The 13,861-nt window shown below is 40.5% G+C and overlaps 1 protein-coding gene across 3 annotated transcripts in view; it reads right to left on the bottom strand.

Annotated features, from left to right (window-relative positions):
* Window positions 1-13,586, bottom strand: part of LOC135545978 (teneurin-3-like) — a 162,506-nt gene extending 148,920 nt beyond the window's left edge. For all 3 annotated transcript variants that reach the window (XM_064973998.1, XM_064974000.1, XM_064974001.1), the window contains exon 1: window positions 13,454-13,586. In XM_064973998.1, coding sequence (XP_064830070.1) covers window positions 13,454-13,571 — 118 coding nt within the window. In that variant the 5' untranslated portion in view covers window positions 13,572-13,586. The remainder of the gene's footprint in view (window positions 1-13,453) is intronic.
* Window positions 13,587-13,861: the final 275 nt, after the last annotated feature.

Below are 13,861 nucleotides of genomic sequence, written 5' to 3'. Positions count from 1 at the left end.
AAAGATAAAGAATATAGATAAAAGTAGAGGAGGACTCTACGGTATAATGAGTTTGACAATGAGAGTAACACTGTCCTCCTCCCTGTGGTCACAGTCATGTGATCAATCATCTCAATGGCTCATTCTATTTCCTCCTTTGTACGCTGACCCTTCTCTCACATGTAAAATGTGTGTGTATGCGTGCGTGCATGTGTGTGTGTGCGCGCATGGGTCCACATGCCTAAGTGTGTGCACAGGTCCGCATGCCTGAGTGTGTGCACATGTACTCTCCAATCCAGACATGATATCATCAAAGGGGAAGTTTTCTGTTTGACGATGAATGTAATCGTTTGACGTTTTAAAATACCACTGCATGAATATTCACAGCATGCATGTCCTCTGACTATCAGACTGATCTTAATGTGCATTCCCCTCATGTGAATCATGTTTAAAGCCTGCCATGCCTGTAATACGACTTTTAAATCACTCTTTATAGCTGCTTTTATGCTTCCATAAATTATCTTATCAACAAGTCATGGATACAAAGTATTATAATGGCTAGCCGACCATTTTTCTTTCAGATCAATATCTACGAGTTGTCATTTAAAACATATGCGTTTATAGTCGACATGGGAGCGTCAATAAGCATCAGGGTGATTTGGCCATTTGACAAGTAGTCTTTACCCGTAGCATTTGATTTGCTTTCATGTCTACAAAAGCTATGATTGATACAGCAATATAATGCAGTGCATCAGCAGGGGAAAAGCCACCATTGATCGGAATTAGAACATGTTTCACCTGAGTAGGTGCTAATGATGCCAACTCTGTTCAAAGCAATAGGAAAAAGACAAGTAGATCTAGACAGTTATATAAACAGCACAGCTTTCAACACACAGCCTGAACCCGTTTCCTTGTCATGTGTTGAGAAATAGACACCTAACTGTTTCCATGTTGGTGGCTAATACAGCAACTCCATTAGGCTGCCTATTGAAATGAAATTAGCCATTTCTCTTGAGTAAAGTCTATAGCAGGTCTGGTAATTAAAAAATGCTAGAGTATGTCTTGATTATAATAGCATGCTGTGCAGTTTGGTCTGATGTATGCAACTGCTTACCAACAATGACAAAAGCAATCGGTTTGGACAGCAAGGTTGGGTTTAATTCCACTGAACCACACAGGATTAATTGAAATTTCAATTTATAACATGTAATTTTAGAAAATAAGAGGTCATCGATGTATGAATTGGATATCAATCTTCTCGAAGTGAGGCCCCCTGCACCACTAGTCTTCTCAGAATTGACAGAAATTCAGTTCCAATGGAATTGATCCTTTACCCGATGAAACAGCAACAAAATATTCCCCACCAAGCGCTCTCTGTAATCCACCAAAATAGAAAGCGTCGTGGGTTCAGGAGATGGATGCGCATGCTACACTGTCCCATATAGAGTGCCTTCAAAAAGTATTCAGACCCCTTGACTTTTTCCACATTTTGTTACATTACAGCCTTATTCTAAAATTGATTTTTTTTTTAATCATCACAACTTACACAAAATACCCCATAATGGATGTATTAAAATGTATTACATTTTTTTTTAAACATAAGTACCTTATTTACATAAGTATTCAGACCCTTTGGTATGAGCCTTGAAATTGAGCTCAGGTGCATCCTGTTTTTATTTGTTATCCTTGAGGTTTCTACAACTTGATTGGAATCCACCTGTGGTAAATGTAATTGATTGGACATGATTTCGAAAGGCACACACCTGTCTATATCAGGTCCCACAGTTGACAGTGCATGTCAGAGCATAAACCAAGCCATGAGGTTGAAGGAATTGTCCATAGAGCTCCAAGACAGCGATATGTCGAGGCACAGATCTGGGGAAGGGAACCAAAACATTTCTGCAGCATTGAAGGTCCCCAAGAACACAGTGGCCTCCATTCTAAAATGGAATAAGTTTGGAACCATCAAGACTCTTCCTAGGGAGGTGGGAGGTGACCAAGAACCCGAGCTCTATAGTTCCTCTGTGGAGATGGGGGAACCTTCCAGAAGGACAACCATCTCTGCAGCACTCCACCAAATCAGGGCTTTTAGTGCTAAGTGTCACGTCAGGAGGAAACCTGGCACCATCTCTACGGTGAAGCATGGTGGTAGCAGCATCATGGTGTGGGAATGTTTTTGTTGTTGTTGTTTTTTACTATGTTTTTATTGAAGAACACACAAATTGTTTAAATAAAGCATTAATAAGTTCTGGCAGGTACAGCACATCATACGTTCACAAGATTAGTTACAGTAACATTATCTTTGAATGAGACTATTTTTAAGTACGATACCCATTTTTCACAGTATTCTTGGCCTCTATCCTCATAAGTTCTTAAAGCAAAGGTCATACACTCCATATAATGTATTTCATTAACAATGTCTATCTATTGTGTCACGGTGGAAGGGCTCTTTTTGTAGCCATTTCCTAGTGAAAGCCATTTTACTGGCTGCCAGTAGGATCTTCACCTGTTAATTTTCTCAATTGTGTAAGTTATCAGGTATTTCATCCAATAACCAAGAAATTAGTGTTTGTTCTATGTCAAACCCCATTATTTTTCCAATGTTATTAGATCTTATATCTCCCCAGTAAATTTCAATTGCAGGACAGGACCAAAATATATGTATGTGATCCGCTCTTGATAGCCAGCATTCTCTCCAACAAGGGTGTTGGGAGTCAGTCTGTTTTGATTTCAGTTTAGGTGTTATGAAGAAACGTATAACATTCTTTCGACAGAATTCTCTCCAAGTAATTGAGTTAGTAGAGCTTAATTGAGTCTCAAATATGTTCAACCACGTTTTATTGGTTATTTCAATGTTAAGTTCCTCCTCCCATTTCGGCTACCTTTGGTTACCTGTAAAACAGTGTTTATCCAAGCCATGGTTTTTTCTTAGGTCCTGGAATGGTGGGGATGTTTTTCAGCGGTAGGGACTGGGAGACTAGTCAGGATTGAGGCAAAGATGAACGGAGCAAAGTACAGAGAGATCCTTGATGAGCGCTTAGGACCTCAGACTGGGGCGAAGGTTCACCTTCCAACAGGACAACAACCCTAAGCACACAGCCAAGACAACGCAAGAGTAGCTTTGAATGTCCTTGAGTGGTCCAGCCAGATCCCAGACTTGAACCCGATCTAACAGCTCTGGATAGACCCGAAAATTACTGTGCTGTGAACCAACCTGACAGATCATGAGAGGATCTGCAGAGAGAAATAGAAGACCGCCCCAAATACAGGTGCGCCAAGCTTGTACCCAAATAGGCAGTAATCGCTGACAAAGGTTCTTCAACAAAGTACTGCATTAAGGGTCTGAATACTTATGTAAATGTTTTATTTTTTATTTTATACATTTGCAAAATGTCTGTGTCATTATGGGGTATTGTGTGTAGATTGATAAGGGGAAAAAACAATGCATTCTATTTTAGAATAAGGCTGTAACGTAACAAAATGTGGACAAAAGACCGCAACAAAAGATAAGAGTTTACTCTTCTAAGAGGGAGCAGTTAATGGGACAGAAGAGGAGAAAATAAAGAAAATGCATCAACTGAAACACTTCGCCTGGCTTGCAATTCAATGTGGCCGGTGCTCAGGTGGCAGGGTAGCCTAGTGGTTAGAGCGTTGGACTAGTAACCGGAAGGTTGTGAGTTCAAACCACCGAGCTGACAAGGTACAAATCTGTCGTTCTACCCCTGAACAGGCAGTTAACCCACTGTTCCCAGGCCGTCATTGAAAATAAGAATGTGTTCTTAACTGACTTGCCTGGTTAAATAAAGGTAAAATTAAAAAAATCAGGTCGCGAGGATCTGTGGCTCAAAACACAGCGACACATTCCCAGCTCTCTGGAGAAGATGTGAACGCCTGCTATGCATCCAGATAGGAGTTTTCTTCAAACACATCACAGATGGTCAAACCCTTTTGACTAAACTTATTTATTCTGTATATTCACAATTTATTGAATTATGTAGGCATTGTGAGGGTTATTTTTTGTCTTCCATGATCAATTGATGGATTCCACTGTCAAATGATGTGACACAGATCTGAGGCAGGTGTTTTTGACTTGCGTCACATTCATTTGTTAGACTCCCAGTGTGTGCGCCCGTGTGTATGGGTGTGTGAGGTGCTTTCAAGCACACACCCAACATGACTCTGATGCGTGCTGTGCGGTCTTCTCATGTGATTCAATTGAGTGGTGTGTAAAACTGGCAGATATCTTTGGTGGTTGTCTTGTTTGGATAAATTGGACTTATTTTGCAATTAGTGCACTGAAAATGTCAGACACATAACGTTAATAACATAAAACAGCTGTTACAAATGTCTTGAAGACTTTGGTTCATTAGGCGTTGGATTGCCGTCGACAGAGTATGCTTCGGCACAATCATCTCAATTCATTTGTAAGACAATTACCCATCATCAGGGCCAACACAACGACAAACAAACCAACATCGCAAAACAAAAAAGTAAATCTGTCAATCCGGACCTAAATTCTCTGGACTATTTTGAGAGGAAACACGGCCAGCAAAGACTATCTTTAATCTTAGTCTTCTTTCTCTTGGATCAGGGGGTTAACAGTTGCAAATGCTATGCACCAACAGTCTGCCAAGACTCTGGTAGTCAAGTATGTGTCTCGCACTGCCCATAATGGTGTGAATTACAATGAAATTTTGACTTCATTTATGAATAAGTGGATCTGAACGACCCTTTCTAACGGCTTCCATATGCCTATTCAGTTGATGGAAACCTTTGGATGGGTCATTTCTCTTAGCTGCTTCATTAAATAGTAAAAAGTTGAAAGTGTAATGCTTCATGACAAAAAGAGAAAGAACAAGATCTATAGCAGTGGGACATTATTTTTGTAATTTTTTTGATCCAGTAGAAAATTAAAAGGCGGCGTCGGATACGATATATGAATAACACGATAACTAATGAACAATGCGGCTGTTGATTGGCGCATTAATTACAATTTGAGAACTCGGGGCATCTTGCCGCACATTTCTAAAGGATGGTAGCTTAGCTCCCTGCGAACAAGACGTAGCACGTATTGTTTACTTTCCCTTTTGAATCAAATAGTACGGGGAAAGTGGGCGAGATAAAAGTCACAGTGGGGAGTCGTACTAACAAGACCCAATCAGCGGCAGCCCTCCAGACATCTCCAAACGAGATACCAAAGGAGAGAGGCTGCGGGGGGTAGGAGACCAGTTCAGAGCTCTCTAGTCAAAGGAGGGCCTTTTGAAATCAGCAAATTCCATGAGCTTTCTGAGCCAGAGATTGGGGGGGGTTTCATGCGTCGCATGTTGCAGCTGCAACAAAGATGGTGGAAAAAGTGAGAAAGAAAGCACCTTGTTAGGTGCCTTGTAAGGTCCCTCAAATCTTTGTTTTACTCCCATTACAAATTGTCAATAAGTTATTTGAAAAGACATTATATGGCATCACATAAATAATGTGGAGCTTTAAAAATATATATATATATATATATATATATTTTTTTTTTTTTCCATCAATCAATCAAATTCCAATCTACTTTATAAAGCCCCTTTTTTTACATCAGCAGTTGTCACAAAGTACACAGTTGGAGAAGACCTTTCCTTAGATAATGTTATGTAAGCCAAAGAGGGTGGGTCTCAAGAGGCACTTGAGAGAGGCGAAAGATCCACATCTCAGATCCACGTCTCAAGAGTTTGAACATGACCGAAAAATGAATTGATTTGAGTCTGAACATGGCATATTTCCTTTTGTACCACGTACCCTTCCTATATGCTCCGGCCATTTGACGAAAGTCCTTTGATAATCAACCACTATCATCTGTCTCTTTCTTGTGTACCTTTGGTAATACTGATTGAAAAGGTATGGTGATACTGTAGCAAAACACTGTACATGACAATACAGGCAACTATGGTAAAAATATTTTATATGCTTTTTGAGAACATTAAATATAAAAAAATATATACATTTAAAAAAAGTACTGCTTAAATTAGCCCAACAGTAGCAAAGACTTCCACTTTCAAAACGGCTCCAATAATATACCTGAGACCATGGCTGATGTGCAGAAAATATAATACCACAAAGACATTAACAAACAAGTATTAGACAATAACTTCACTTCAAATTAAACCAGTTGAAGGCAAAATATTGCACTTTCTATAAAAATCTGTGATGAAAGCAGAATAAATGCAGTTCACTGTAAGAAATATTACACACGGAAAGTACCCGACGTTCAGCAAAAGCAACAAAGCAAACTGTCTTTATATAGCTGTATAGAGTGCTTTTCAATTCAGTAAATACCCTATCTAAATCAAAATAAAAGACTGATGTATCACTTAAAATGGAAATGCCAGCGTTTTAGGCGTCATTCTTCCTGGGGGTGTATATGAACAGATTTTTACTCATACAAATCTGTTCATATACACCCCCAGGAAGAATATGACACCTTTTTTACATTTTCTGACAAGCGAGCACTTAGTCTATATATTGCTTTCGACTTTTCCCAAATGCCTGAAAGTGGCCCGTGTGCATTTGTACAATTAATAGACACATTTTTATTAGGTTTTATTTGCTGCAGTGTCTGTCTTGTCCAGGACTCTACACAGACTGGTGCGCCATAGGCCTACTGTAGCTCTGATTGGCTATATGCAAATAAGCCATTTTCCATACTGCCTGCCATCATTCATTTTGAACTGGACAGTGTTCACAGGCAGCAGCAACATCGTGACTTTAGAACATTAGTAAGTATTCGCCAAAAGCCACAACATACACCTGAATGGTTTTCTGGAAATATGTAAATACCACAGAAGTCTTCTTACATTTAGGAACTTTACAGTCCTTTTGATCAAACAACCATGAACAGGTATGCTATCTCTCCCTCCCTAAGATCAACAGCTAATTTTTTTATTTTACCAGCAAAGTCAGTTAAGAACAAAGTCGTATTTTCAATGACGGCCTAGGAACAGCGGGTTAGCTGCCTGTTCAGGGGCAGAACGACAGATTTATACCTTGTCAGCTCGGGGATTTGAACTTGCAACCTTTCAGTTACTAGTCCAACGCTCTAACCACTAGGCTACCCTGTCTTCCCAAGAAAGTATGTAAGAAAGAGCAAGATGAGTAAAGTAATGTAAGAAAGAGCAAGATGAGCTAAAGTCTAATGGTGCTTATCCCAACCCACGCTTTGACCACTGAATGGGAACTGCCTGCATGCCCTTTTGATCATGTCAAACACATGTGATTGACAACTAAGAGACATACATGCTAACTGTGGATAACAGTCGTTCAAGTTCAGCATTGTTAGTTGGCTAGCAAAGCGATTCACATGTCTTGCTAGCTAACTAAATGACACCGGCATCTCGAGCTGTCACCACCGAAAAACGATATGAGGGAAAAAGTTGTCCAGTTGTCCAATGACGACATCCTACCAGCAGCTAGCTAGCTTGTTTGGCTCAAGTCTTTTTAACCTCTTGAACCTCTGGGGGCAGTATTTCATTTTTGGATGAAAAACGTTCCCGTTTTAAACAAGATATTTTGTCACGAAAAGATGCTCGACTATGCATATAATTGACAGCTTTGGAAAGAAAACACTCTGACGTTTCCAAAACGGCAAAGATATTGTCTGTGAGTGCCCCAGAACTAATGCTGCAGGCGAAACCAAGATGAAATTTCATACAGGAAGTGAGCCAGATTTTGGAGGCGCTGTGTTCCAATGTCTCCTTATATGGCTGTGAATGCGCAAGGAATGAGCCTACACTTTCTGTCGTTTCCCAAAGGTGTTTGCAGCATTGTGACGTATTTGTAGGCATATCATTGGAAAATTGACCATAAGAGACTACATTTACCAGGTGTCCGCTCGGTGTCGATTGCGTAATCTCCAGGTGCATGCACGTTTCCATTTGATTCAGAAGAGAAAGTCAACTTCCCCGAATTATTCAACATCGAAAGATATGTGAAAAACACCTTGAGGATTGATTCTAAACAACGTTTGTGTCACGCACTGGTCGAAGTATATTGTGTTTGTCTGCATTTATTTGGTCAGGCCAGGGTGTGACATGTGTTTTTTGTGGTGTATTTTGTCTTGGGGGTGTATAGCATAGTCTATGGCTGCCTGAGGCGGTTCTCAATCAGAGTCAGGTAATCGTTGTCTCTGATTGGGAACCATATTTAGGCAGCCATGAATATTTTGTGGGTGATTGTTCCTGTCTCTGTGTTTATTGTCACCAGATAGGCTGTATAGGTTTTCACGTTCCGTTTGTTGTTTTTGTATTGTTCGTTTTCAATCATCATTAAACATGTCTCAAAAATACCACGCTGCATTTTGGTCCGCTTCTCCTTCACCAGACGAGAACCGTTACAGTTTGCCATGTTTCTGTCGATATTATGGAGTTAATTTGGAAAAAAGTTTGCGTTGTAATGACTGAATTTTCAGGGTTTTTTCTTAGCCAAACGTGATGAACAAAACAGAGCGATTTCTCCTACACAAATAATCTTTTTGGAAAAACTGAACATTTGCTATCTAACTGAGTCTCCTCATTGAAAACATCCGAAGTTCTTCAAAAGTAAATGATTTTATTTGAATGCTTTTCTTGTTTTTGTGAAAATGTTGCCTGCTGAATGCTAGGCTTAATGCTATCCTAGCTATCAATACTCTTAAACAAATGCTTGTGTAGCTATGGTTGAAAAGCATTTTTTGAAAATCTGAGATGACAGTGTTGTTAACAAAAGGCTAAGCTTGTGAGCCAATATATTTATTTCATTTAATTTGCGATTTTCATGAACAGTTAATGTTGCGTTATGGTAATGAGCTTGAGGCTATAATTACGCTCCCAGATATGGGATTGCTCGTCGCAACAGGTTAACCTGCTAAATAAATTGCTACATTATTGATACACTAATCTATGAGCCATGTTATGACTGACTTGTGATAATTGCTAGATTGATTGTATTCAAATTCCCAACTTTTGTTACATTTGTCAGTTTTGTCCTACATATTTATTTATTTTTATTTCACCTTTATTTAACCAGGTAGGCTAGCTGAGAACAAGTTCTCATTTACAACTGCGACCTGGCCAAGATAAGGCAAAGCAGTTCAACACATACAACACGGAATTACACATGGAATAAACAAACATACAGTCAATAATACAGTAGAAAAAAATAAGTATATATACAGTGTGTGCAAATGAGGTAAGATAAGGGAGGTAAGGCAATACAATAGGCAATAGTGGTGAGGTAATTACGATATACAGTGCCTTGCAAAGGTTTTCGGCCCCCTTGAACTTTGCGAACTTTTGCCACATTTCAGGCTTCAAACATAAAGATATAAAACTGTATTTTTTTGTGAAGAATCAACAACAAGTGGGACACAATCATGAAGTGGAATGACATTTATTGGATATTTCAAACTTTTTTAACAAATCAAAAACTGAAAAATTGGGCGTGCAAAATTATTCAGCCCCTTTACTTTCAGTGCAGCAAACTCTCTCCAGAAGTTCAGTGAGGATCTCTGAATGATCCAATGTTGACCTAAATGACTAATGATGATAAATACAATCCACCTGTGTGTAATCAAGTCTCCGTATAAATGCACCTGCACTGTGATAGTCTCAGAATTCCATTAAAAGCGCAGAGAGCATAATGAAAAACAAGGAACACACCAGGCAGGTCCGAGATACTGTTGTGAAGAAGTTTAAAGCCGGATTTGGATACAAAAAGATTTCCCAAGCTTTAAACATCCCAAGGAGCACTGTGCAAGCAATAATATTGAAATGGAAGGAGTATCAGACCACTGCAAATCTACCAAGACCTGGCCGTCCCTCTAAACCTTCAGCTCATACAAGGAGAAGACTGATCAGAGATGCAGCCAAGAGGCCCATGATCACTCTGGATGAACTGCAGAGATCTACAGCTGAGGTGAGAGACTCTGTCCATAGGACAACAATCAGTCGTATATTGCACAAATCTGGCCTTTATGGAAGAGTGGCAAGAAGAAAGCCATTTCTTAAAGATATCCATAAAAAGTGTTGTTTAAAGTTTGCCACAAGCCATCTGGGAGACACACCAAACATGTGGAAGAAGGTGCTCTGGTCAGATGAAACCAAAATTGAACTGTTTGGCAACAATGCAAAACATTAAGTTTGGTGTAAAAGCAACACAGCTCATCACCCTGAACACACCATACCCACTGTCAAACATGGTGGTGGCAGCATCATGGTTTGGGCCTGCTTTTCTTCACCAGGGACAGGGAAGATGGTTAAAATTGATGGGAAGATGGATGGAGCCAAATACAGGACCATTCTGGAAGAAAACCTGATGGAGTCTGCAAAAGACCTGAGACTGGGACGGAGATTTGTCTTCCAACAAGACAATGATCCAAAACATAAAGCAAAATCTACAATGGAATGGTTCAAAAATAAACATATCCAGGTGTTAGAATGGCCAAGTCAAAGTCCAGACCTGAATCCAATCGAGAATCTGTGGAAAGAACTGAAAACTGCTGTTCACAAATGCTCTCCATCCAACCTCACTGAGCGCAAGCTGTTTTGCAAGGAGGAATGGGAAAAAATGTCAGTCTCTCGATGTGCAAAACTGATAGAGACATACCCCAAGCGACTTACGGCTGTAATCGCAGCAAAAGGTGGTGCTACAAAGTATTAACTTAAGGGGGCTGAATAATTTTGCACGCCCAATTTTTCCGTTTTTGATTTGTTAAAAAAGTTTGAAATATCCAATAAATGTCATTCCACTTCATGATTGTGTCCCACTTATTGTTGATTCTTCACAAAAAAATACAGTTTTATATCTTTATGTTTGAAGCCTGAAATGTGGCAAAAGGTCTCAAAGTTCAAGGGGGCCGAATACTTTCGCAAGGCACTGTAGCAATGAAACACTGGAGTGATAGATGTGCAGAAGATGAATGTGCAAGTAGAGATAATGGGGTGCAAAAGAGCAAAATAAATAAATACATAAATACATTATGGGGATGAGGTAGTTGGATGGGCTATTTACAGATGAGCTATGTGCATGTGCAATAATCTGTGAGCTGCTCTGAAAGCTGGTGCTTGGAATTAGTGAAGGAGATAAGAGTCTCCAGCTTCAGAGATTTTTGCAGTTTGTTCCAGTCATTGGCAGCAGAGAACTAGAAGGAAAGGTGGCCAAATGAGGAATTGGCTTTGGGGATGACCAGTGAAATATACCTGCTGGAGCGGACGCTGTGGGTAGGTGCTGCTATGGTGACCAGTTAACTGAGATAAGGCAAGGTTTTACCTAGCAAAGACTTGTAGATGACCTGTAGCACTGTGATAGACTACATCCAATTTGCTGAGTAAAATGTTGGAGGCCATTTTGTAGATGACATCGCAGAAGTCGAGGATCGGTAGGATAGTCAGTTTTACGAGGGTATGTTTGGCTGCATAAGTGAAGGATGCTTTGTTGAAAAATAGGAAGCCGATTCTACATTTAATTTAGGATTGGAGATGCTTAATGTGAGTCTGGAAGGAGAGTTTACAGTCTAACCAGACACCTAGGTATTTGTAATTGTCCACATATTCTAGGTCAGAACCATCCAGACTAGTGATGCTGGACTAGCGGGCAGGTGCGGGCAGCGATCGGTTGAAGAGCATGCATTTAGTTTTACTTGCATTTAAGAGCAGTTGGAGGCCACAGAAGGAGAGTTGTAATAGCATTGAAGCTCGTCTGGAGGTTAGTTAGCACAGTGTCCAAAGAAGGGCCAGATGTATACAGAATGGTGTCGTCTGTGTAGAGGTGGATCAGAGAATCACTAGCAGCAAGAGCGACATCACTGATGAATACAGAAAATAGTCTGTCCGAGAATGGAACCATGTGGCACCCCATAGAGACTGCCAGAGGTCCGAACAACAGGCCCTCCGATTTGACATACTGAACTCTATCAGAGAAGGAGTTGGTGAACCAGGCGAGGCAGTCAGCGGGATTCAGTGGGATTCGAAATGGTCGGTGATCTGTTTGTTAACTTGGCATTCGAAGACCTTAGAAAGGCAGGGTAGGATAGATATAGGTCTGTAACAGTTTGGGTCTAAAATGTCTCCCCCTTCGAAGAGGGGGATGCCCGCGGCAGATTTCCAATCTTTGGGGATCTTAGACGATACAAAAGAGAGATTGAACAGGCTAGCAACAGGGGACAATTTTGCAACAATTTCGGGAGATCATTTTAAAAAGAGAAGGTCCAGATTGTCTAGCCCGGCTGATTTGTAGGGGTCCAGATTTTGTAGCTCTTTCAAGAACATCAGCTATCTGGATTTGGGTGAAGGAGAAATGGGGGAGGCTTGGGTGAGTTGCTGTGGGGGATCCAGGGCAGTTGACCGGGGTCGGGGTAGCCAGGTGGAAAGCATGGCCAGCCGCAGAAAAATGCTTATTGAAATTCTCAATTATCGTGTATTTATCGGTTGTGACAGTGTTTCCTAGCCACAGTGCAGTGGGCAGCTGGGAGGAGGAGCTCTTATTTTCCATGGACTACAGTGTCCCATAACGTTTTTGAGTTTGTGCTACAGGATGCAAATTTTTGTTTGAAAAAGCTAGCTTTAGCTTTCCTAACTACTTGTATATCAATGTCAATGACTTGATATTGAGTCAATGAAACTGAAACAGTGCATCCCGAATGAGTGGAGGCAGCAAAAAATGTTCCAGGCCAGTTGTGATTTACAACCTGATAGAAATATATTTTGGACTACCATGAAATGTATTGGGGAATTATATTAATAATGTATTGAGCTCCATCCATCTATTCTGCTAACAATGCCTTGCTCTAAGTCATGGAATTTTGAGTGAAATATAACCTATTTTAAAACCTCTTACAAAGTTGGTTTTGCAGCATAAACTGGGAATTTGATATTGTTTGACTGATATTACTGTCTGTTTGTTTCATATCTGCAAAGTAGTCAGTTCCACCAGTTCCAACAAACAATATACTTGTTTACCCCGCATTCGATGCACAGAAGATCTCTTCAAATGAATACCACAGTCTCAAGTTTCGGGTTTCGAGCAAGATCATTGCACTTCAAACCATTGAACCTACTTAATCAGCTATTGTGTGTTCTCGTTCAACCACTGTGGAATTTCTAAGAGAAATCTCTGACCGACTCTTTACAAAGCTATCTTTGATTACACGCTAGCCCATAGGGAAACTTTACAAAACTCCCCTACTTCCCTGTGGAGAGGGCCAGGTGACTACCAACCACTCAATTGGTAGACCAAATTCTTATCCACAAAAGCCCTTCCAAATACAACTTGAACCAATCAGAACCCACCATACATCGCTTCCACAAATGAATGTTTTCCTGAGCACCAATGCAAGACTATAACACACTGCTGACTAGGATGAACATTTGTTTGTTTTTTTTGTTTTTTACTTCGTACTTAAACAATATCTCCACAAAGCAGGAGGTAGGTGTCTCACATTTAACAAATAACGGTTTAGCAGACTTACCGATTTCGTTGTCCGACTTATTGTCAATGTCCGTGTCTGTGATGGTAAGGGCTGAGTTGGAGCGACTCGACAGGCACGAGCTTTGGCCTGACTTGGCACCCCTTCCCCAGAGAGCCATGGTACGTTCCGGGGATGTGGGCTCATGATTTTCTGTGGGGAAAGTTCTTTTGGAGTAGCGACCAAGGGGGTGTGAGAGGCCCGTTTCAGGGCAGAGGGCTAGGCCTCTGCGTGTGGAGGGCTCACATATCCCAAGTTGCCTCAGGGAGAAGCCCTGTCCTGTAAAATCAAAAACAAATGCGTTTTTAAATAGCTGCCTGATATTTTAACAATATTATCAAACCCCAATCCTAAACCCAGAATATCTGCCACGGTGTATAGCTTTCAAATTGTGTGACTGTTCTTAGAAGG

The sequence above is a fragment of the Oncorhynchus masou genome, chromosome 9, assembly GCF_036934945.1.
Source record: "Oncorhynchus masou masou isolate Uvic2021 chromosome 9, UVic_Omas_1.1, whole genome shotgun sequence".
In the NCBI taxonomy this organism is placed as follows: Eukaryota; Metazoa; Chordata; class Actinopteri; order Salmoniformes; family Salmonidae; genus Oncorhynchus; species Oncorhynchus masou.
This window is presented reverse-complemented; position numbering and strand designations above follow the sequence as displayed.